Source organism: Cnephaeus nilssonii, assembly GCF_951640355.1.
Source record: "Cnephaeus nilssonii genome assembly, chromosome: 6".
Classification (NCBI taxonomy): Eukaryota; Metazoa; Chordata; class Mammalia; order Chiroptera; family Vespertilionidae; genus Cnephaeus; species Cnephaeus nilssonii.
Genome location: NC_137077.1, coordinates 65,345,672 through 65,370,079, shown reverse-complemented (window position 1 = coordinate 65,370,079; position 24,408 = coordinate 65,345,672). Strand labels below are relative to the sequence as shown.

The window sequence follows — 24,408 nt, the reverse complement described above, 5'->3', positions numbered from 1 at the left end:
TCTAATCTTAATGCCTTTGAACATACTACTGTTTTCCCTGAAATCCCTTTCCCTCTCCGTGTTTATCAGGAAAATTCCTACGCATTCTTTAAAATTTAACTCAAATTTTTCTCCCTGTAAAGGCTATTCTTTTTCCACTTATTATCTCCATTCAAGTAGGTCCAGGCACTATACTGTGTGTGTGTGTGTGTGTGTGTGTGTGTGTGTGTGTGTGTGTGTGTATCATTATGGCACTTAGTACATTGCATCCGAATTAATGTATTTACACATTTGTCTTCCAAACTAGGCAGTGAGTTCCTTAAAGATAGAGACAAAGTCTTATTATCTTTGACCAATGCTGTCTGGTACATATCAGGTGATTAATAAATGCTTGTTGAATAAATGAGAGAGAAATCGACTGAAATGGTTATAATTTTATGCATGAAATCCAGGACACCAAAAAAGCCAACTTGGTGATAGAAGAGTGATGAGCTATTTTGTGGCAGGGAGAGCTGTGTAGTCCCTAAAATATATTTATTTCAAAAAGAGGATGTAAGTAGTTACATAAGTGAATTTTTCAAATAACTGAAGTTTAACATTTTAAATTGAAGAAAAACTAATAAAAATGTTAAAATATTATTGGTAAAAATCTTTCTAAAAATGCATTACATATTTTCTTGCCTTTTAAGGAGTGTGTTGAACCATATTTAACCTTTTGATGACTCTGTGTCATCATTCCAAAACTCGATTATTGCTGAGGTAGGAGGACTGTCTGCTCCTCTATTAAATGGCACAGACTGTAAACCACTTAGTTCTTTGCTAATTTTTCTTTCTCTTCCACATTAGGATTTCATTTAGTATCGTAAGCTGCTTTAATTTCCCAAGCTTTCAGGATCAGAGAATTACAAAACCTTAACACTGGAGTGTTTAAAAGAATCTTGGAGATCATTTAATCTATCAGTCTATCAAATTTTATAGATAAAAAAAACTAAGCCTTAATTAAGTGAGTAGTCCTTTTCTAGTTGATTGCTTTTAATCTTCTATTTTAATAGCTTTCAAATTGTGTTCTGCACTCTATTCAATGTTAGTTCAGGCCATTATGTTCAACTTTCTTTCTCTAAACTTAAAAGTGTGAAAAACATACTATAGGCCTTGGCCGGTTTGGCTTCGTGGTTAGAGATTGGCCCTTGGATCAAAGGGTCGCAGGTTCGATTCCCAGTAAAGGGCATGAACCTGGTTGCAGATTCCCCAGAACCTGTAGGATCACATTTGGGAGGCAACCAATCAATGTGTCTCTCTCACATCAATGTTTCTTTCTCTCCCCCTCCTCTCTCCCTAAAAATCAATGGAAAAAATATCCTCCAGTGAGGATTAAAAATAAATAAATAAATAACAAAAATATGAATTAATTAAAATAAAATTTAAAAAACATATTATAGGACAAACATAATTTGAATGGATTTCAAAATTAGGACATATCTGCTCAGTATCATAAGTACTAGTACAATATATTTATCAATAGAATCTCTTCTGTGTGTGTTCTGTGGCTTTACTCATTAATAAAATCCCTATTATTTATTAATTCAATACCTCACTCAGCCTCCAATCAGTGAATAACCAGGCTATTTATTCACTGATTTGTTATTTCTGCCCTAGTTGTTAGAAATGTAGAGGGCAAGGAAAGAAACACACACATATTTACTAAGTACTCACTACTGCACAGATATGATCCTTACCTCCAAAATACCTTTAAGATGAATAATATTACCTTCATTTTTCAGATGAAACTAAGCTCAAGAAGTTGCACAATTTCCCCAAGGTCATACAGTTCATGGGTACATCAGAAATGTAAACCCATCTATCTGATGCACATGGTGGCCCTAAGGAATTCATAATCTAGAAAGGAGGAAGGTAAAGGCAACCATCACAGTGTGGGAGCACAGAAGAGGAAGTGATTAATTATACCTGAAAAGGTGAGAGAAGGTTACACAATGACATTTGAGGCAAATCTTACTAACGGTCATAAAATAACAGCAAACAGTTTTATAGGAACTACTTTGGGTTAGGCTCACCCCATCTCATTGATAGCCTCGTAATAACCTTATTGTTTTTTCCTTCTATAAAGAGAACGGAGATGCAAATAGGTTAAAGTAACATACCCAAGACCACACACACTAGAAAGTGGCTGGTTCCCAGGTTCCTACTACAGCCACTGTGGTATGCTAATTCCTAGAAGTGAAAAAAGGCAAACGTGTCCCCAGGTGAGGGAAGAGGAGAGGGCGAGGAGCAACATCGTCAATGTGCATGAGAAACAGAGAGGCATCTGAAGTGACTGGAACAGCCGGAGGAAAAGTTTAAACAGTTAAATCAGATGTCACCACCCATCTACTTAAAACCTATGACAGACTGGTGACTGCATAGAAGTAAACTCTGAACCCACCTACTCTGCCTTCAGGGGCAGTACTCACCACGGTCCTTCACTCACAGCTCCCCTACCAGGCTGGCCTTTCAGTTCCTAACACCAGCAAGCACGTGGTGTAGCCTTGTTCTGAAATATGCTTCCCCTCACCTTGAACCGAGCTAACTCCTGAGCATCCTCTGGTCTCCACCTAATTATAATTTATCCAGGCAGGCCTCTGAGATTCCCCACCTTGTTATAACATCGCGTAGTAGTACCCTCAGCTCTTCCTTCATAGTATTTACCCTACTTTGTAATTATCTCTGTCATGGTATGAGATGGACTATAAGCTCCATGGAGCAGGGACCTGTGTATAGTTTTCTTTTTCCTGCTGTTTTGCGTGTGTTTTTCTGTTTGTTTCCCCATGACTAGCACATAATGAAATAGCAGAAGTTCAAGCTGGGATGGGAAGGGCATGCTCTTTATCCCCGTGGACAATAAGACGGCAGAAAAATTTAATCAGGACTGTGTCAAGATCAAATAGAGGCTTAAATAAAGCAAAACAAAAGCTAGTACAGTGCAGAACGAGAGAAAGACCCAGGGTGAAAGACCAGTTGAAGATCATGCCAACAATCCGATGAGAAACAGTGAGGGCTCGAACCCAGGGGATAATTCAAGAATTCACAGAGGGTGTTCATTGGGTGAGTGTGTGTGTATGCGTGTGTGTAAGCCTGCTCTGTGCACTCTGTGAACTACTATCCCCTCAGAAGGATAAAATAAAGCATTACAAAGTAAATCTGGATAGAAAAAAAGACTATATTCTCCATTAGAGGAAAAGTTAAAAAAAACAAAACGAAAACAAAGATGGATCGTTCCTCCTGGCGCTTAGCTCCAAAAGCAACTGAGGAGTGAGGAACCATTTCCCAGGGCCATCCTCCATTCAAGGGGAAGCCACTTAAGGCAAAGATGAAGAGGAGAACAGCATGAGAAGACAGACGACAGAGAGGTTTCCTAGCACTGGAATGAAAATTTCAAAACATACTCAGTACGGGGGCATAATTCAGGTTTTGCTGAGAAAGAAGCCTGGGAAGAACAAGAGATTAAAAAGCGGCGTAGGGAGGGTAAGTGTGACCTCACCTATGTAAAAATGTGTAAAATAGAAGGAGACACATTGGAAGGAGATTGTGAGCCCAAGATTGACGGAGGCGAAGAGCTGGAAGGTTATATGCGAAGGCCTTGAATGGGAGCAGCCCGTGCCAGGCTCCACGGAGCCCTCAGTGTCCGTTCTGAGTGTGGAGCAGGGTGACCCCGTGAGGACTGGCCCCCCACACAGGCACGGCTGTTGGTGGCTGCTCTGGCCACTGCAGACTCCACTCCCGAGGACAGCTCTCCTAAATGAGGCTTACACAGTGGAAAGCTTAGACTCCAATAATCTGTCTTCAATTTTTAAAATAACACCCTTTATACTTAAAAATGGAAACTTCCTGATAACTCTTCTCCCTATTTCCTGCATGTGAGTGAAATCTAAAGGTTACTTTAAATGTAAAGTTCATCTTATCGAGAGCATCTGGGAGTCTCTACAGTAAGCCTATCTTTATCTCATACTTAGCAGTAGTAAAAAGTGTACTAAGAGCTGCCATTTTCCCACCTCCAACCAGCACTCCCGTTTCCTCTCGCAGATGGCATGGTAAAAGAGCCAAACTCCAATCTTCTGTTTTCCCAGAGTCACTTAAACTCATGTCTCGGGTGCTGCTGGGTTGTGACAGACACCCCCACGTCTATCTACACCCCGACAGTTTGGGGAGGAGACAGTGAGATGACGGAGAGGGAATGAGCATCCATTCTGAGGGAGGTACAACGGGCTTAACTTTTCTGTTCCTGAAGTTAACAGAATTGGTATAGAATGAGGGTTGGGTCTTTTCATATGGTTCCCATTATTCCAGAGGAACAGCCCTGCTTGGATACTGAGGATATTCAGACTTCGTGCCCTCATAGGAGGAAACCCTGTTTGGGGGAGGCAGCATTTAGAGAACTCTGTGCCTGAGTGGGGAGTGTGGGGCGTTTATTAGGAAGACCGAGACCGGTTAGTCAGGACAGCCCACGAGAAGGGGTGCTCTGTTTGCTTCCAAGTGCAAGCGCAAGCTCACCCACATTAAGTTGGCTCCTGGTTGGGCCTGGAAGCATAAGGATCACCCAATCCAGAGAGTCCTGGGTTCCATATCCAGCTCTCCTCCTGCCTGCTGGCGCCGACGCTGGTTCCCTGGCTTCGGCCTCACAGAAAAAAGTATCCCTACTTCTTAATCTCATCCTATCTCCTTTTCTTCCATTTTTGTTTTAATTACTGCTATAGTCAATGTATCTTTCTCCGCAGTTTTAGTCTTTAGCAGGCTCACTTCTCTGCATCCATTCCTCCTTCCCTCTCATTACTCACCTCCTCCCCACACTCCTTCCAGTCATGGAAAGCTTCTTGAAGGAGTCCCTGCACTTACTAATGCCTTCACATTCTCACCTGCGGAGGCTAGAGATGATTTCTAAGCCTGTATCCTAGGACTGTTTTCACAATGATTGCTAGGAGACTTCTACTTGCCCAAACTGATGACGTCTCAGGAGTCCTTCTGGATTGCCCCTTTCTCCTTAAAACCTGAAAAATTTGCCAAGATACAACGGTATTCTTTTTTTACTTTCCTCTCACCATCTGACTGCTTTCTCCATCTCCTTCTACCTGTACCTTAAGTGTAGATGATTCCCCAATTCTGTCATATTTCCCTTCTCTATGTGCTCCCAGTGCGCATTCCTTCTCTGTGCTTCAACCAGGAAGCTTGTGCACCACCAATTCCCAGATCTGTACAGCACTGGTCCTGACCTCCTGCTCCTGGATGAAAGGTCTGTATTTCTAACTCCTTCAAGCATCTTCTAGGTGTCTTATGAGTCCCGCAAGTTCCGGCATAGTCAGAGCTGGACCTTCTTTTTCTCAAACTCAGTCAAATTTGATACTTTCTTTTTCCTCGTCACTTACATTGTCATTCAGTTCTATGGACTGTAACTGTAAATGTCTTGCTGACATATGCCCAGTTAGAGCCTTCCACTTCCATTGCTCTCACATAAGCTCCCAAAATGCTCTATCAGGACCGCAGATGGTTGATAGAAGGCGCTTTGGGATCAGAATAACTGGATTCCACTTAATAGCTATGTGCATTGGGCAAATTATTTAACTCCTTTAGGCTCAGTTTCCTCATCTATTAAATAGGGCTAGTGCTTAGAACTACTATAAGAAATGTGTTGATCTAAACAAAACGTTATTCGCAATAATTGGCACATCATAGCCACTCAAAAATATTATTTTTTCCATTCAGTACTCTCCTCACCTCCCCATCACTGAGTTAGAGCTACCTGCCTTTCATTATTTTTCCCTCCAACACACATTCAGCACTCACACCAGTTACTTTCTAAATCAGAGATCTAGTCATGCCTGTCTTTGGTTTAAAGAAAACACAACTTTTTACAAATTTTCATTGCTTGTATGGCAAAAACCATCTCCTTAGTATGGCGTGTATGATTCTTTAGAAATCTAACCCCAAGCTACTTTTCCAGCTTAAAAATTCACCACTCATTATATAACCTATATACTCAATGTACCATATATTGTCAAGCCTTGGTTTATTAGGTATATTTATAAACATATTAACATATCTCAAATATTATGTATATACGTATCTAATGTAAACACATAGATATATTTCATGTACTAATAATGTATAAGATATATTAATGACTAATATATAGCTTGTATATCAGAATGTACATGTATTAGAATCTCATAATAGATATATATGAGATATATAGTAATAACTATTATATAACACACTTCTCATATATCAGAATTTCTGGAGTCAATTTTTAAGAATAGTAATGCCTATATTCACCCACCAGAGATTCTAACTTAATTGATCTGCAGTGCATTTTATTTTTAAAGGTCCTCTGGTATAGTTATAGAAAGCAAGGGTCATAGCTGTACACAGAACATGGAAGACACACCTTATTAGATGGTACTTTTGGTTGTTCCACAAATTCCACCCCCTTTCTTCTTCCTTCCCAAATCTATTCAGGTGGATACCCTTCCTCCACGCAACTTAGGACACACTGCCTATCCCCCGTTCAGAGGTAGATTCCGGTTGTCCTTTTTGTGTGATTAGTTTGGGTGTATAGGCAAAGGAACTCTTATAAACCAAAATACCTGAGGGGATGCTGGCTTTGGGAAGCTGTGAAAATAAAAATATGTCAAGAGAGATAGGCTCTTTTCTGATGTTGATCACTGCTGTGTCTGGCTGTAACATCTGGAACCACAGCAGCCATACTGTGGTCCTCAGGGAGCCACCTGAGGCAGAACCTGAGATCTAGAAGAACGGGGTTCTTGATGGCACGGTAGGTCATTGCATCAAACAACCTTAATGTCAGCCCACTTATGCATTTCTTGATGTGTGAGGTAATAAATTTCCCAATTGTTTTTGGCACTCTGAGCCACAGTTTTATATTTATCTGCATCAGATGGCATCCTGACTGATATACAACTAAATGAAACCTGGTGATCAAGCAAAGCAGCCCAGAGAAGGTGATATCTGAGGGGTCTTCAGCAAGGCAGTCAAGAAGCAGAAGAAGCAAATCAAGGGGCATGGATATAAACGTATAAGATATTCCTGGAACTGCACATAGTTCAGAAAGTCTATTGCAAAGAATAAGTGTATGAAGATAAGGCTGGAGAGGTGGTAGCCTAGGGTAAGGGGTCTGTGTGCCATTGTAGATTAAATAGAGCCACAACACCTTTGCAGCTTTTAGTCTATTTCAACACCCCATGAACCTGGGCTATATCATGACTCCCTTTGACCAATAGAACATATCAGAAATAATGTTATGTGAGTTCCAAAGCAAAGGCCCGGCTCTCTTGAAATGCTGTCCTGAGGCTGCCATGCTCTAAGGAAGGTGATCTAGCCTATTAGAGAATGAGAGGCCAGGTGGAGAACAGGTGCTTCATCTGAGCCAGCACCAGGTGAGAGAAGAGGACCTTATGGACCACACAGCCATTCTAGCCATCATCTGACTGCACATGAGCCCGGGAGCGACCAACAGATAAACCTCCCAGCCAACCCACAGAATCAGAAGAGATCATGAATCATTATTGTAGTAAGCTTTTAGATTTAGGATAGTTTATTACACAGAAATAGTTACCTGATACATAGGCCACGCCAAGATATTTGGACTCGACTCAAAAACTATGAAGAGTAATCTGATTAGTCTCAGGTTTTAGAAAGATCACCATGGCAGCTGCGTGCAAGATGGTATGCAGTGGGAGAAGGATGGAGATGGGGGGCGGGGGGAAGGGGAGGTGGAGAAGGGTATAGGAGGGATAAATGGTGATGGAAGGAAACTTGACTTGGAATGGTAAAAACACAATACAGTGTACAAATGTGGAATTGTGTACCTGAAACCTACTAGTATATAATTTTGTTAACCAGTGTCACCCCAACAAATTCAATAAAAATGAAAGAAAGAAGAAGAAGACTATTACATTAATGGAGCTGAGAAATAATATGGATCTGAACTAAGACAGTGGCACAGGGAAGGCACAGAACAGATGTCACAGAGGTACAATCAGCATGACGGTGAACACAGGTCACCAAGTATACAAAAGAAGTGAATTAAGAATCACTCTAAGGTTTCTGGACTAGGTAAACGAGTGGATGGTAGTGCCATTCTCCAATAGTGGGACCATCAGAGGAAAAGAAAGTTTGACATAACTGTAGAACACCCAAGTGGAGTTGTCCAGCAAGGAGTTGTAAATACTGAATAATGTCTGGTGATTAGATTACCATGATTGACCTGTGTGGGCACTGAAGTGTTCTAGCCCAAGGAAACATTACTATATGGTATAGCTTGAGATCTAAGTCAAATAAAGTTTTAATGGTGTGAACTCATTTTATTGGTACTTCATCAGAATAGAAAGGAAAAGGGAAAATGATATTTGAAGCAGTCCAAGAGGCTAATAAACCTACACCTTAGCTAGTATACAATGATCCTACCTAAGGCATGTTCTTAGTGTACCCAGATGGTGCACTCTAAGATACAAGTGCTCTCTCGCTCTCTCTCTCTCTCGCTCTCTCTCTCTTTTTGCTTGCAGATTCTTTGCATGCTTCCCATCCTGTACAGTAAGAAGGGGATTCCCTACCTACATGCTGGAAAGAATTGAGACAATCTCCATGTTGTATATTTTTTCAAGTTAGCACAATCTATGATTAATTAATGTAATATTTCATAGTGTAAAACTACAACAGGCTATAAACAAGTTTAATAGGTACATGTAAACATTGGCTTACCTTTGAAATTGATTAAAATAGCAAGTAAATGGCTGGGAACCAATCTCATCTTTCCAGTACTGTTGCCAATTCATGACACTTTCCAAGTTCTTCTGATTTTCTCTCTTACAGGGAGGGATATAGGAGCACTAACAAAACAGAACAACAAAAAGTAAACCTATTATCCTATAGAATATTGAAACACAGTCCATTTTTTATAGAGATGGCATGCAGATACTAAATCTATTTGTAACCTACCTTATTTTTAATACAACCAAATTTAAATTGCTAACCTAGAGTAGGTCCTCACTTAATGTCATTGATAGGTTCTTGGAACTGTGACCAAACCACATAACAAAACCAATTTCACCACAGGTTAACTGATATAAACAAGAGTGAAGTTCCTTGGACATCACATCAACGTTATACTGAAACAACACTGAATGAAATGAGGACCTGCTAGAAATTTCAAATTTGGCACAATTACAGAAAATATGCTAATAACAAAAATACAGGAAAAAATAACCTTGAGTCCTTACAGTATAAGGATATATTATAAACAACTAGTTACAATCTAATAGCAAACTAAAAGCTCTTTTTGAGAGCCTGTCAATCAACGAAGGGAAGCAAAAAAAAAAGAGTTAATTTTAGCTCCCATTTCTTTCTATGGACGTTAATATTTTCCTTTTCCTTCTTTAACTAACAAACCAAGCCTCTACTCTGCTCAGATACTGCTCTCAAAGGCTGAAACTCCTGCTTTCTTGTCTTATATTCTCTTGGACAACAGATTCAGCAGGAAAATTCCCCCCAAGTACACAATCAGTGCATTCTGCTAACCAATGCCTTTTCCCAGCCATGCCTCCCACAGAATACTCTCTGACCCTATGTTACCCTAAGCAATGTAGATGCAGCAGAATTGGAAAATTACTCTTAACTTTAGATGTGAAAATCAGCCCTTAGCATTCTCCTCCATTTTCTCCAATTCAGTCTTTTATAATGATGATGAACCCAATGAAGATAATGCTGGCTTACAGTTACTAAGTCTTGACAATATGCCAGACACTGTAACCCATGTTTATCAGGCTTTAACTCGTGTATTTCTTTCAACAACCCTATAACGATCCCCATTTTACAGATGAGGAAATTGAGATTTCTGTCAACTCCACAATTGGAAGTAGATTCTGGCGATTTTGTCACATTCTACTCTCAGATGTTTTACCAAAGTATCTGATATTAAAGAAACAGGGGAAAAAATCTATTTGCTTTATAGTATAACTTGAGTCATATTATTTTACAGCATATAATGTATCGATATCTTCCCATTATTTTCTGGTAAAATATGAACGTTTTAGCATGATACACAAAGCTCATCATGACCTGATCCCTGCCTGTCCTTGGCCTCACTTAAGCCTGGGATGCAGTCATGTGGAAGCACGTTTGTACCCAAATCGGCCATGTGCTGTCACAGCTACCTGACTAGCAATACTGTTCTTTCTCCTTTTAATGCCTTTTTCCTTAGACCCTTCTTTCAAGATGCTGTTTCAAGATCCCCGTTAGGGGAATCCTTCTCTTTCTTACCCTACAGTTAAGCCCCCTCCTTTGTGTGGCCACAGATGTCGCACCCACACGATCACAGCTGGGATCACTCAGCATCACTCTTGTCTCTTTTATGTCAGCATCCCCAATTTGCTGGCAACTTAGGACAAGGGCTATTTTTTTTTCCCTGTATCTTTACATGTAGAACTATGCATGATAACAGTGAAATTTCAAAAATGTTGGTAGCATTAATCCTATCTAATAAAGAGGGAATATGCTAATTGACCCTCATGCTGTCACAAAAAGATGGTGGCACCCAGAGCCAATAAGGAGGGAATATGCTAAGTGATTGCCCCACCCTCAAAGATGATGGCACCCACAGCCACAAGATGGCGGCGCCCAGTCCCCTTAGCCCCCCAGCTGCCCAGTGCCAGCCTGCGGCGCAGGCAAGCCTCGGATGGCAGCTGCCCAGCCACCCAGGGCCTCCTGAGGCTCAGGTAACCAGGGCTGGCTGAGGCTTGCACTGCTGACAGTGGCAGTAGCAGAGGTGTGATGGGGGCATCACCTTCCCCTGATCGTCAGGTCGCCTCCCGCCCCTCAGGGCTTCCAGACTGTGAGAGGGGGCAGGCCCGGCTGAGGGACCCCCCCCCCCTCCAGTGCATGCATTTTCATGCACTGGGCATCTACAGAATAATAACATGCTTAAAACCCAGCAAATAGTATTATTTTAATGACTGAGTCACTGCATATTTATCTTCTGCCTATACAGTTCCACTTCTATTAATAACAGAAAGATAAAGCAAAGAGTTTCTGTGAAGTTATGAATTCTGAGTTCTTCCAAAGCAGCAGTTGGGCTTAGAAGAAATGGAGACCATTAGATAGGGCTCCAGTCCTAATATTTGTTAGGTGTTTGGGCTTGAGTAAGTAAGTCCTTTTTCTAGATTTCACTTTTTTCTAATCTGTAGTCTCCAAAATAATTTCTAGCTCTACATTTCCATGATTCTCTTCTTGGATGTACACCAAGAAAGTTCCCAGCAGAAGGCAGGACTACAAACACGATTGTAATATTTTTCCCAGAAGAGATCCTGCCCCCTGGGGACCTGGCTGGGAAGCCTGAGTCACCAGCCAGCCAGCAGAAAGGACGGTGTGGTAGGGCCTCTCCTGGGGGCCTGGGCTTTGCATTAAGGAAATGTTCCTAAGGGGACTCTGATTTTTCTATTGCTTATTTTCAATAATGTGCTGGACATTTCCTTTCCTTCTACTAAAACCTTTCTATATCATGGTAAATTAGCTTATAAAGGGAGAGTAGGTGTCAACTGATTGTGCTCTTTGTAGGAAAGAGAAATTTCTAGATTTGGAGGTGGAAGCTGTGAGGTGTGAAACCCTAAAAACACCTCAGAGCCGTTTTTGCTGTGTATACTCAGCACAAGGGGTATACTAAACATCTTAGAGAATAACAACTAACAACCAAATGCAATTAAAGCAGATTTTTAAAATTTGCAAGTTAACTCAGTTTGAATTATTTACTATTTTGGCGCGGGGGGGGGGGGGGGGAGTTAAATGTCTCTATCAAATGACAATAACACTATGATGTGACCAGCAGAACCACACCTACATGTTTCTGGAAAAAGTCAGACAAAAGCTTTCACTGAGTGAGTTTTAGGGATGTCCTGGTTTCACGTGGGATAAAAGAAATGTTTCTTGCCTTCAGGAAACTTTGAGCTTGTGTGAATGGATTTAAAAAAAAATAAAAATCCATTCGCACAAGCTCAAAGTTTCCTGAGATCAAAATCCAAGTATTCTCTTTCATGGACTGCATTCTTTCCAGAGCATCATAGATTAAATAATGAGCTTATAATAGCCTAGTAGCTTTTAGAGTTCATAACACCTTGAAAGGAAACTATTTTAAAAGCTAAACTTTATGTTCTTAAAAATCATTAATGTTCATTCTCATATATCTTGATTCTCCAGTTAGTTTGTCTTTAAAATTTCTGTGGAGCCAAACCCAGATTCTTCCTAGACTTCTTCTCAATTCTACTTAAGTGGATCAGTAGACTTTTAAAGTTTTAAAATGAGTTATAAGTGAAATTTCAAAGCAGTGTTCTAGAAAAAAAAATTAGAAATTCAGTCACAGGGACTCCTTTCCTTTCTAGGTTGTTCAAGCCTGATGGTTTTCCTGACACAAGTATAGCTCCACCATGAATCTCTCTCCTTTGGGGGAGGGGCACATGGAATAATGTACGCCATATCATCATCATCGTCATCATCATCCATAATCATCATCATCACCACCATCATCATCATCATCATCATCGTGTCTAACATTCATTGACTGTATGTCTAGCATTTCATTAATCCAAATCTCATTTAATCCAAATGAGCATATATTATGACCACCCTCATTTACAGGTGAGAAAACTGTGGGGCAGTGGCAAATGGAAAGGCTGGGAATCAGACTGCAGTGTTCTTAACCACTGCACAACACTGCCTCCCGGGTCTTTTATGTTTAGGGCTTTCCAGTCTTCTCTCTGGAGCTCCCGATTTGGAGGTCAGGGAGAAGAGCTGACTTTTGCATCCCTTTCAGTGCAGTGATTCTTTGGGACTGAAATCGGTGTAGCCCTCCTGAGGACTAGTGGGCTAAAGCAGTCCTTTGCAGCCTGGTACATTCTCAGAGAAATGCGTTGTAAGCCTTGGCTTATTCCCTCCTGTCTCAGTTTGGCTCCAGGGTCGGTGTTTGGTGCTATGGATGCAATTTCACTGAGGTGAATTTATAGACACAGCGTCTTTGGTCATGCAGGACAAGGAGCATTCCCTTGGAGAAACTTCTTCACACCGTTCTGACCTTTTTTGTTTTTCATTTGCAAAGGCAGCATTTCCCAACTTCCACAATCACTGTTGCTCAAATAACCTTCAGTAGAGTCTGAGTCATTTGCGCCTAAACTTCCATGAAATCGTTATCTTTTAAAAGTCAGGAGAAACCAAGGTCACCCCAATAAATTTAATTTGAAAAAAATTAATTTTTTTAAAAGCCAAGAGAAAAAGAGGCATGCAATAGATTTGTTTAATGCCTACCTTTTAGGGAAAAAAAAATTGACTTCTGCATTCATGAACCAAGTGACAGGATCGAGTGGGCTATTCTGAGTATATTAATTAATGTAAAGGCTTCCAGTGAGTTTATGAAAGGAAGATAACTGTCTTTACTTGATGTAGAACATTGGATTACAGACTTATTATTACTTATTTTCCATTATCTTATTTTAGGGTTTATCAAGATGCATAATCACATGCTTTTTCAGCCTACCACAATGGATTCATATTTTAATAGAACTCTTCTTGGGTGGGTTCTTTGTGTGATAAGTGTCTTGAGGACTGCATTTCAATCATGTGGGCAGAGTAGGCAGAACTCATTTTCTTCCTTTACTGAGTCATTTAAAAAAAACACCATTGCACAAAACACGTGATCCATTTAACTAAACAACGGGGACTGGGTTCTATGTTAGGCATTATCTAAGATACAGAAATGGGGAAACTCCAGTTTCTTTCTTGACTGCACTTGGGTAGGGAGGGTAGTATTGAAAGACATAATACAAGAATGGGTTTAGCCGATTAAATAATTTCCAAAATAAATTTGGTTAGAAAATTAATTTTTAAAACATTATCAACTGGAACATGGGTCTAATTATATTTTCATCCAAAATCCCCTGTTTTCTGAAATCCTGTAAGACATCTCTATGTCAGCTATGATTTGTAACTTCAGTGACTTTTTGACAATATAAACATAGGATCAGAAAAGCACCTTGGAATAAAAAGTGTAACTGATCCATTTAAAAACTCCACAAAGTTTCACATGTCTTGCGACTTCATTAATAAGCAAGTACACACACACACACACACACACACACACACACACACACACACCCCTTATGGATGTAGTGAACAAACACTAAAATTATAAGAGAGCTAAAAAACTAAGTTCGAGGGCAGGTGGTTCCAGAATGTATCTGAAAGCTAAATGAAAATAATCTCGAGGAAGAATTTGAAGGTCAAATAAATAGAAAATGTGAAAAGCAAGCTAACTAAGAACAGGAGGAGCTAAAAGGAGCTCTTTTGAGAGCTCTTCTGGGCTGGGTAGGAGCAGAGTGGTGCTTAGCCTGGAAGAGTGTTTGTCAACGTGTGCCCCACAGCCCAGGGGACTGCATGACAAAAAGATCACCTTCTGAGTCTGACTCCGTGGGGCTAGGGATCTGCATTTCAGGAGCCCTCCTCCTTAGAATGACAGATTTTTAGAAATGATCATTTAGGCAACAAACCGCTCTTGACTACTGAGTCCTGGACAGAAAACAAAGGTTAGCTATTATTCACTCCTCACCCCTCTCCTTCCTCCCTTCCCAGGAGTGTGCAGTGTAGGAATAGTAGCATATTCACAAAGGGCTCTGTAGTCCCAAAAGAGGAAGTGAAGATTTGGCTTTGGAGTGTTGAGATTTTTATGGGAAGACTTCACAGATGACTCTGGATTTATGTCTTCATGGAATTTGCTTCTCAGTGAATGACCAGGTTGGGAAGGTGACATTCCAAGAAGAAATGCAACGTGCAAAGACTTTGTGTACGGATGTTCCAGAAAGACTGAGTCATCCAATGTGCTGGAGTATAGGGGGCATGGGAGACGGTGATGGAAAATGCCCTAATTATCTGAACTGCGCTTCTCTGAAAAGTGGCTCACTACTTCCTGTAGAGTAATGCACCCACCCATCAGTGCTCCTTTAGTTATAGCTTATTATCATGTGTTAATACTACAACTGCATTTTTTTGGAAATTAGTAATATTCACTTAACTTCTGGATCTGAGCAGACTGCTAAAGTTGGTGAGAGATGCAAATTAAAATGACAATGAGGTATCACCTCACACCTGTCAGAATGGCTACTATCAACAAATCAACAAATAGTAAGTGCTGGCAAGGATATGGAGAAAGGGGAACCCTCGTACACTGCTGGTGGGAATGCAGTCTGGTGCAGCCACTGTGGAAAACAGTATGGAGTTTCCTCAAAAATTAAATATGGAACTGCCATTTGATGCAGTGATCCCACTTCTAGGAATATATCCTAAGAAATCAGAAAGGACATATGTACCCCTATGTTCATAGCAGCACAATTTACAATAGCTAAGATCTGGAAACAGCCTAAGTGCCCATCAGCAGGTGAGTGGATAAAAAAGCTGTGGTACATTTATAGCATGGAATACTATGCAGCAGTAAAAAAGAAGGATCTCCTACCCTTTGAGATAGGCTGGAGAGGTCTGGAGAGTATTATGCTAAGCGAAATAAGCCAGTCAGAGAAAGACAAGTATCACATGATCTCACTCATATGTGGAATCTAATGAACAAAATAAACTGTTGAACAAAATAAATCCAGAGGCACAGAAGCATGAAACAGACTGACAAATCTCAGAGAGAAGGTGGGGGAGGGTGGGTGGATGGGAAGAGATCAACCAAAGAACTTGTATGAATATATGCATAATAGAGTGGTAAAGGCCTGGGGTGGGGGCCAGGGGGGACTATAAGAGGTCAATGGGAGAAAAAAGGGGACATCTGTAAAACTTTCAACAATAAAGATTTTTTAAAAATCACTGAAGGTCAAAGTGTTCTACATTAGCCAGAAAATGGACATTCAATATATCACACAGGCATGGGAGATAAAGCTGGTTCAAACAGAGCTCGATGGATGGAGCAGGTAGATGCCATCTCAAACCCAAGCAGTAAGTGCACCTACCACAGCACTGAGTGAGTGAAGTCCTCTGATGATTGCACCAAAAAAAAAAAAAAAAAGATCCAACCCAGCAGGGATTTCCTTCACACTGCATCCCCAGAACCTAGAGTAAAGCCTGCCACATGCGGATGCTTGATAAACATCTGTTTAATTAATGATTCTACAGATATTTTAAAATAATGCAAGCTGTAGCAAGTAGCTATGTTCCTATCAACTACGAAGATTAAGGAATGGAGAGCTGATATTAAGATATCAGAAATTATGCTGTTGCTTCAACGTTACAAATACAGTTTATGGCAAAGTCCTTAACCTCTTTCCTCATCTGTGAAATTTTCCCTACTTGGTGCCTCAATGCAAATGCCAAGGTTTACTTGTTCCACAAGTACTTATCAACAGTACCTTCTTGGGACATTGTATATGTTATTCATAATCCTCAATCTGTGAAGACACTGAGGATCAAGAGGTGAAGTGATTGGCTTACAGGGTGTAGGCACCACAGCTTTTTCCATGATCCCAGGCAGCTTCTAAATGCCTGCTCTGCCGAAACTGGTTTGGCTCAGTGGATAGAGCGTCGGCCTGCGGACTGAAAGGTCCCAGGTTCGATTCTGGTCAAGGGCATGTACCTTGGTTGCAGGCACATCCCCAGCAGGGGGTGTGCAGGAGGCAGCTGGTCGATGTTTCTCTCTCATCGATGTTTCTGACTCTCTATCCCTCTCTCTTCCTCTCTGTGATAAATCAATAAAATATATTAAAAAATAAAAATAAAATAAAAAAATAAATGCCTGCTCTGTGTGCAGCTCTGCCTTGGACCTGTTAGAGAAACCTAGGATTGTCCCTGAAAGGGGGGCTGGAGACAAGGCTTTTCCATCCCCTCAGCACTTTGGTAACGTAACTTGGTTGGGTGGGGGGATGGGTAAACTAGTACAACACACGATGGTTTTCTTGAGTAGCTTCATCTTCAATACACCGATCCTCTAAGCTGCATTATTTAATCTTTCCCATGTGTTTCAGAGCATTTATTTTAAAGTGACATTTCTGGGTTTTCTCTCATTAGAAAAGTAAGGCCATCTTTATTGGAGAAGAAAACTGGAAGCCTCTATAGAAAACAGTATGGAGGCTCCTCAAAAAATAGTTACCATATGACCCAGCAACCCCTCTTCTGGGTATCTTTGAAAACATTTATTCACAAAGATATGTGCACCCCTGTGTTCATTGCAGCATTATTCACAGTGGCCAAGACATGGAAACAACTGGTGTCCTTCAGTAGAGAATTGGATAAAGAGGATGTGGTTCATATATACAGTGGAATACTACTCAGTCATAGAAAAGATGAAATACTGTCATCTGCGACAACATGGATGGATCTTGAGAATATCATGCTAAGCAAAATAAGTCAGACAGAAAACGTCCAGAACCATATGATTTCACTCATATGTGGGATATAAAACTGAAAGCAACAAATGAACAAACAAGGAAAGCAAACAAACACGCATAGACACAGACAACAAACAGTATGGTGGTCACTAGAGGGTGAGGATAGTAAAGGGTAAAGGGGTCAAATATATGCTAATGGAAGAAGACTTGACTTTGGGTGGTGGGCAATACAATAGTCAGGTGATATATCATAAATTGTACAACTGACACCTATATAATATTATTGACCATTACCACTCCAATAAGGTTAATTTTAAAAATTACTGGTGTGTGTATGTATATACGTAATAATACAAGGGAAACATCCTTTTTCTAAAAAATATACATATCAACAATATAATTTAACAAAGTATTTCATCATATAAGTGTATGTCTATATCAATTCCTTCAAACAGTACCATTTTATTGGACATTTAGGTTGTTTCAGATGTTTTGCAATTTTTAATGGTCCTGCAAGTAATACATTCATAGCTACATCTTTCAACAATTCCATCATTTTTTCCTATGATATACTGCCAAAAGTAGTTTTCCTGTGTCGAAGAGTATGCATATTGTACCAGAATGAATGATGTCTTCCCCCAAATTCATGCCTACTCAGAACCTCAGAATGTGACCTCATTTGAAAATAGGGTCTTTGTAGATATGATTCGTTGAGACCATAAATTTGGGTAGACCCTAAATCCAATGACTGCTGTCTTTAGAAGAGATAGAAGAGGGAGATACAAAGACACAGTCGGAAGACGGCCATGTGAAGGAGACAGAAATTGGAGTGATGCAGCTCCAAGCCCAGGAATGCTAAGGATAGCACGCAACCACCATTAGCTAGAAAGAGGCAAGGATTTTTTTTCTAGAGCCTTCAGGGGAAGAATGGCCACTTTGGCATGTTGCTTTTGGACTTTTATCCTTCAGAACTGTAAAAGAACAAATTTCTGTTGCTTTAACCCACCCAGTTTACGGTACTTGGTCACAGCAGCCCTAGGAAAATAATATGTGTATTTTTCAGGATTTTGGTATGTATTTCCAATTGCTCCCACCAGCAGTGCATGAGACTGTCCATTACCTCAGGTCCTCACCAATGTAATAACTGTCAACTGATAGGCAGGAAAAGTATCTCAATATTGTATTAATATTTCTTTGGGTATTAGTGAGATTATTCATATTTTTCATGTGCTTAGTTGGAATTCTTTCATTGAACTGCCTGTTCATGCTTTTGCCTAGTCAGGGTTCTCCAATGAAACAGAACCGACAGGATATAAATAGACCTGTAGAAAGAGATTTATTATGAGGAACTGGCTCAGGCAATAAGGAGGCTAAGAAGTCTCATGATCTGCTCTCTGCAAGATGGAAGCCCAGGAAAGCTGGTTGTCTGATCCTGAAGGCCTGAGAACCAGGGAGCCAATGATGTAAATCCCAGTCCAGCTCCAAAGGCCCAAGAACCAGGAATGCCAATGTCATGCCCCAACTCAGAGCAAATATGCCCTTCCTCTGTCTTCTGGCTCTATTCAGGTCCTCAACAGACTGGGCAATGCCCACTCACATTGGTGAGGGGGGATCTTCTTTACTGAGTCTACCGATGCAAAGCTAATCTCTTCCAGAAACAGCCTCACAGACACGCCCAGAAATAATGTTTTACCAGATGTCTGGGCACCCTTTAGCCCCGCCAAGTTGGCACATAAAATTAAACATCACACCTAGTGTTCTTCTGAAGAGATGGTTATTTTTCACTAAGATTTCTTCACATGTTAAGTTTTGAGTCATTTCTCTACCGTGGTGCAATAATATTTGCACTAAATATTATTCCAAATTTGTCACTTTTCTTTCAATTTTAATGTTTTTAAAAATATATGTGGTAGCATATATTCATATTTCATTCCTTCTAGTCAAATAATATTCCTTGTATCAATATAGTCTCTACATATCCATGCATCAGTTGGTGGACATTTGCGTTGTTTCTACTTTTTGGCTATTATGAATGATGCTGCTATGAATAGTTGTGTTCAAGTTTTTATTTGCGCATGTGTTTCAATTTCTCTCGAGTATATACCTAACAATGGAATTGTTGGATCACATAGTAATGCTACATTCAACTTTTTAAGGAACTGCCAATTGTTCTCCAAAGTGGTTGCATCTTTTACATTTTTACCAGCAATGTATGTGGGTTCCAGTTTCTCCACACTCTCACCAACAATTACTGTCTTTTTTCTTCTTCTAGTCATTCTATTGGTATATTATTGCAGTTTTGAATTGCATTTCCCTAATGACTAATAATTTTGAACATATTTTCATGTGCTTATTGGCCACTTATAGGCCCTCTTTGGAAAAATATCAATTGCCATCTTTGTTTATTTCTGAATTGGGTCATTTGCATTTTTTGTTATTGTTGAGTTGTAAAAATTTGTTATATAATATTTGAAAATACTTTCTGTCATTCTGTGGTTGTCTTTCCACTTTCTTTTCTTTTTTAAATGTTGTGTTTTTTTTTTAAATTGATTTTAGAGAGAGGGGGAAGGAGAGGGAAAGAGGAACATCAATTTACTCAAAACCTGAGCGTGGGACCCACTGGCGACATTTTGGCACACAGGAAGACACTCAACCAACTGAACCACAGCAGCCAGGGCTTTTTCGCTTTCTTGATGGTGTCCTTTGAAGCACAAATGTTTTAAATTTTAAGTCCAATTATCTATTTTCCCTTCATGCCATAGTTAAAAAACTGTCTAATTCTAAGGTATAAAGATTTACATATGTATTTATTCTAAGAGCTTTATAGTTTTAACTCTTACATTTGGGTCTCTAATCCATACTGAGTTAATTTTTAATTTTTGTATATAGTTTGAGGTACAAGTTCAATGTCACTCTTCACATTTGGATATACAGTTTTTCAAGCATCATAGGTTGAAAAAACTGTGCTTGCCCAGCTCTGACACCTTTGTCAAAAACCAATTACCCATAAATGTATTTGTTTATTTCTGGGCTCTCAATTCCATTCCATAAATTGTTATGTATAGCCTTATGCCAGTACCTCTCAGTCTTCATTACTGTAGCTTTCTAGCAAGTTTTAAAAATGAAAGTATAAGTCTTCCAATTTTTTTTTTTTTCAAGATTGTTTTGGCTATTGAGTCCTTTGCACTTCCATATAAATTTTAAGATCAGCTTGTAAATTTCTGCAAAAAATCTATCTGAGTTTTTTATAGGAATTATAAGGAATCTGTGTATCAATTTGGGTATTATTGGCATCTACAATTAGTATCTTCCAATCCACAAAGAATATCTTTTCATTTATTTAGGTTTTTAAAATTTCTTTCAAAAGTGTTTTGTAGTTTTCAGGTTTCAAGTCATACTCTGGTTAATTTTGTGAAATGTATTCCTAAGTATTTTATTTTATTTTGTTATTTTCTTTTAAAATTTTATCTTTATTGTTGAAATTATTACAGATGTCCCCCTTTTTATTCCCCATTGACCCTCTTCACCCCGTCGCCGCAGGCCTTCACGGCACTATTGTCTGTGTCCATGGGTCATGCATATATGCAAACAAGTTCTTTGGTTAATCTCTTCCCCTCTTTGGACACCCCCCACCCTCGCCCCCGCTTCCCTCTGAGATTAGTCAATCTGTTCCATGATTCAATGTCTTTGGATCTATTTTGTTCATCAGTTTATTTTGTTCATTAGATTCCACATATGAGTGAGATCATGTGATACTTTTATTTCTCTGACTAGCTTATTTCACTTAGCATAATACTCTCCAGGGCCCTCTATGCTGTCTCAAAGGGTAAAAGATTCTTCTTTTTTACAGCTGCATAGAATTCTATGGTGTAAATGTAACACAGCTTTTTTTATTATTATTATTGTCTAAAGTTTTACATTTTACTTTTCCCCCAATTGATGCCCCCTTCCCTCCAAGTCCTTCCCACCCCAGGCAAGACCTCACTGCCCCAGTGTCTGTGTCCATTGGTTATGCTAATATGCATGCAGAGAAGTCCTTTGGTTGCTCTCTAAAGACCCCCGCCAAATTGTCTCTGGATCTATTCTTGTTCATCAAATTATGTTGATCATTATATTCCACAATGAGTGAGATCATGTGATATTTATCTTTCTCCGACTGGCTTATTTCACTTATCATGATGTTCTCCAGTTCCATCCATGCTGTTGCAAATGGTAAAAGTTCCTTCTTTTTTATAGCGGCGTAGTATTCCATTGTGTAGATGTACCACAGCCTTTTTATCCACTCATCTGCTGATGGAAACTTGGGCTGTTTCCACATCTTATCTATTGTAAATAGTGCTGCTATGAACATAGGGTTGCATACTGGCATATTCTTTCTGATTGGTGTTTTAGGATTCTTAGGATATATTCCTAGAAGTGGGTCAAATGGCAGTTCCATTTTTAATTTTTTGAGGAAACTCCATACTGTTTTCCATAATGGCTGCACCAGTCTGCATTCCCACCAGCAGTGTACTAGGGTTCCCTTTTCTCCACATCCTCGCCAGCACTTGTCATTTGTTGATTTGTTGATAGTAGCCATTCTGACAGGTGTTAGGTGATACCTCACTGTCATTTTAATTTTCATCTCTCTTATGATTAGTAACAGCGAGCATTTTTCATGTCTCTTGGCTATCTGTATATCCTCTTTGAGAAGTGTCTACTTAAGTCCTTTGCCCATTTTTTAATGTATATTATTTTTTTGATTCTATGGTAAATAAAATTGTGTTCTTAACATAAGTTTTGGATTGTTCATTGCTAGTGTATAAAATTACAATACTTTTTTGCCCGGCCAGCATGGCTCAACGGTTGAGCATCATCCTATGAACCAGGAGGTCACAGTTCAATTCCCAGTCAGGGCACATGCCTGGGTTGCAGGCTGGATCCCCAGTGGGGGGCGGGGGAGGAGCATGCAGGAGGCAGACGATCAATGATTCTCTCTCATCATTGATGTTTCTATCTTTCTCTCCCTTCCTCTCTGAAATGAATAAAAATATATTTTAAAAAATACAATACTTTTTAATGTTGATCTTGTATTCTGCAATCTTGCTGAATGTATTAGGTCTAATAGCTCTGTGGGGTTTTTTGGGGGGTGTCTGTGTGAATTATTTAGAAGTTTCTACAAATAAGAACATGTAATTTGTGAATAAAAATAGTTTTATTTCTTCCCATGCAATTTTGCTCTTTTCTTTTTCTTGCCTAATTGCCCCTGTTAGAACCTCCAGTACAATATTGAATAGGAGTGGTAAGAGCAGATATCTTTGTTTTGCTCCTTTTTCATAGCTGTCCTGTATCAGTTTGAGGAAGTTCCCTTCTATTCCTAGCATAATGATTTTTTTAAGTCATGAAAGGACTTTATCAAATATTTTTCTGCATGTACTGAGATAAATATTCTGGAATAAGACAGTAATGGTGGTTGTGTAACTTACTAAAAAATGTACATATTAAAGGGAAAATATTATAAATGAATGACGTCTAAATTGTTTTAAAGGAAGCTGCTTGCCCTGTATGTTTCTTTCCCCCTCCCTCCAATGCTTAAAAGACAGACATGACCAAGTTAGGTAAAACATGTTAAGGAATGGTAAAACAACAAGATAGTAGGAGCTTTAAGATGACCTTCTTAATCAGAATGGCACAGCTCCATGAACTGCCTACAAGCTCAGACATTTATAAAAGAAAAAAATACAAAAACTAGTACCAGCTTTGTTTAGGTCACTATTATTATTTAATTTTCATCTCTCTTATGATTAGTAACAGCGAGCATTTTTTCATGTCTCTTGGCTATCTGTATATCCTCTTTGAGAAGTGTCTACTTAAGTCCTTTGAACATTTTTTAATATATTTTATTTTTTTGATTCTATGGTAAATAAAATTGTGTACTTAACCTAAGTTTTGGATTATTCATTATTACGTTCCTGTTAAAGTATCCCATCCAATATTCTAATTAATTCTATTAGATCTACTTTTCATTACTACAAACAGTTTTTCAATGAAAATTCTCATATATATTTCTTTGTATGTGTATTAAAAGTGGTTTTTTTTGGGGGGGGAGGGGTAAACATGTTAAAATGAAATTATTTTGTCAAGTGCAGCTTCAGTTACACTTAGTATGTCTGATTATTTTCCTAAGGGGTTCAATCAATTTTCCAGCAACGGTAAGACTTATCATTTTCTTGAATCCTCACCAATACTTCGTTTTATGAAACATACTAAGTTTTGCCAATCTCATGGTTGTGAAATGGTATTCTATTATTGTCACTTAAATTTCCCTAAGATTGTTAGAATTGAGCATCTTTTCACATTTATTGACTATTTAAGTTTCTTTCATGAATTACATAACACATCTGTTGCTCATTTTCCCATTATATCATATGTCATTTTCTTAATGATTCTAGACATTTTCATAGATACTGGATAATCCTCTGTTGGTTACTTATTTTGCCATTACCTTGTATTAGTCTGTAGCTTACATTTTAACTTTGTTTACAATAATTTCAGTCATATAGAAATTGTTACTTTAATATGCTCAAATGTATCAATCTTTTCCTATTATGATTTGTTCTTTTAGGCCTCGTTAAGAAAATATTTCTTAAGCCTATGTAATAAAGATATGCTATCTCCTAAAAATTTTATACTTTTCTTTTCACATTTAAGTTTTATTACATTTGGAATTTATTGTTGTGGGTATAAAGTATCAAATTTTATTTGTAAGTATCAAATTTTATCGTTTTTTATGTAGAGCTAATTGTTCAATCGCCATGTAGTCACAATTCTTTCCCTGATGAATTTCCTGTATCTTGTCTTTCAGTAAAATTTAATAATTTCTATTTTAATTTCACTGAGGATATAATCTTTATTCTTTCACTCCTTTGAAATTTTTAAAGGCTTGCTTTACGGCTTAGAATATGATCAGTTTTGATAAATATTACTTGAGCACTTGAAATAATGTGCACCCTGTTGCTACTGGCTATATATA

The 24,408-nt window shown here is 39.0% G+C and overlaps 1 protein-coding gene across 1 annotated transcript in view; it reads right to left on the bottom strand.

Annotated features, from left to right (window-relative positions):
• KCNMB4 (potassium calcium-activated channel subfamily M regulatory beta subunit 4) overlaps positions 1–24,408 on the bottom strand; it is a 65,888-nt gene that overhangs the window by 28,017 nt on the left and 13,463 nt on the right. The window contains exon 2 of the mRNA XM_079775438.1: positions 8,746–8,873. Within this exon, the coding sequence (XP_079631564.1) occupies positions 8,746–8,873 (128 nt within the window). The remainder of the gene's footprint in view (positions 1–8,745; positions 8,874–24,408) is intronic.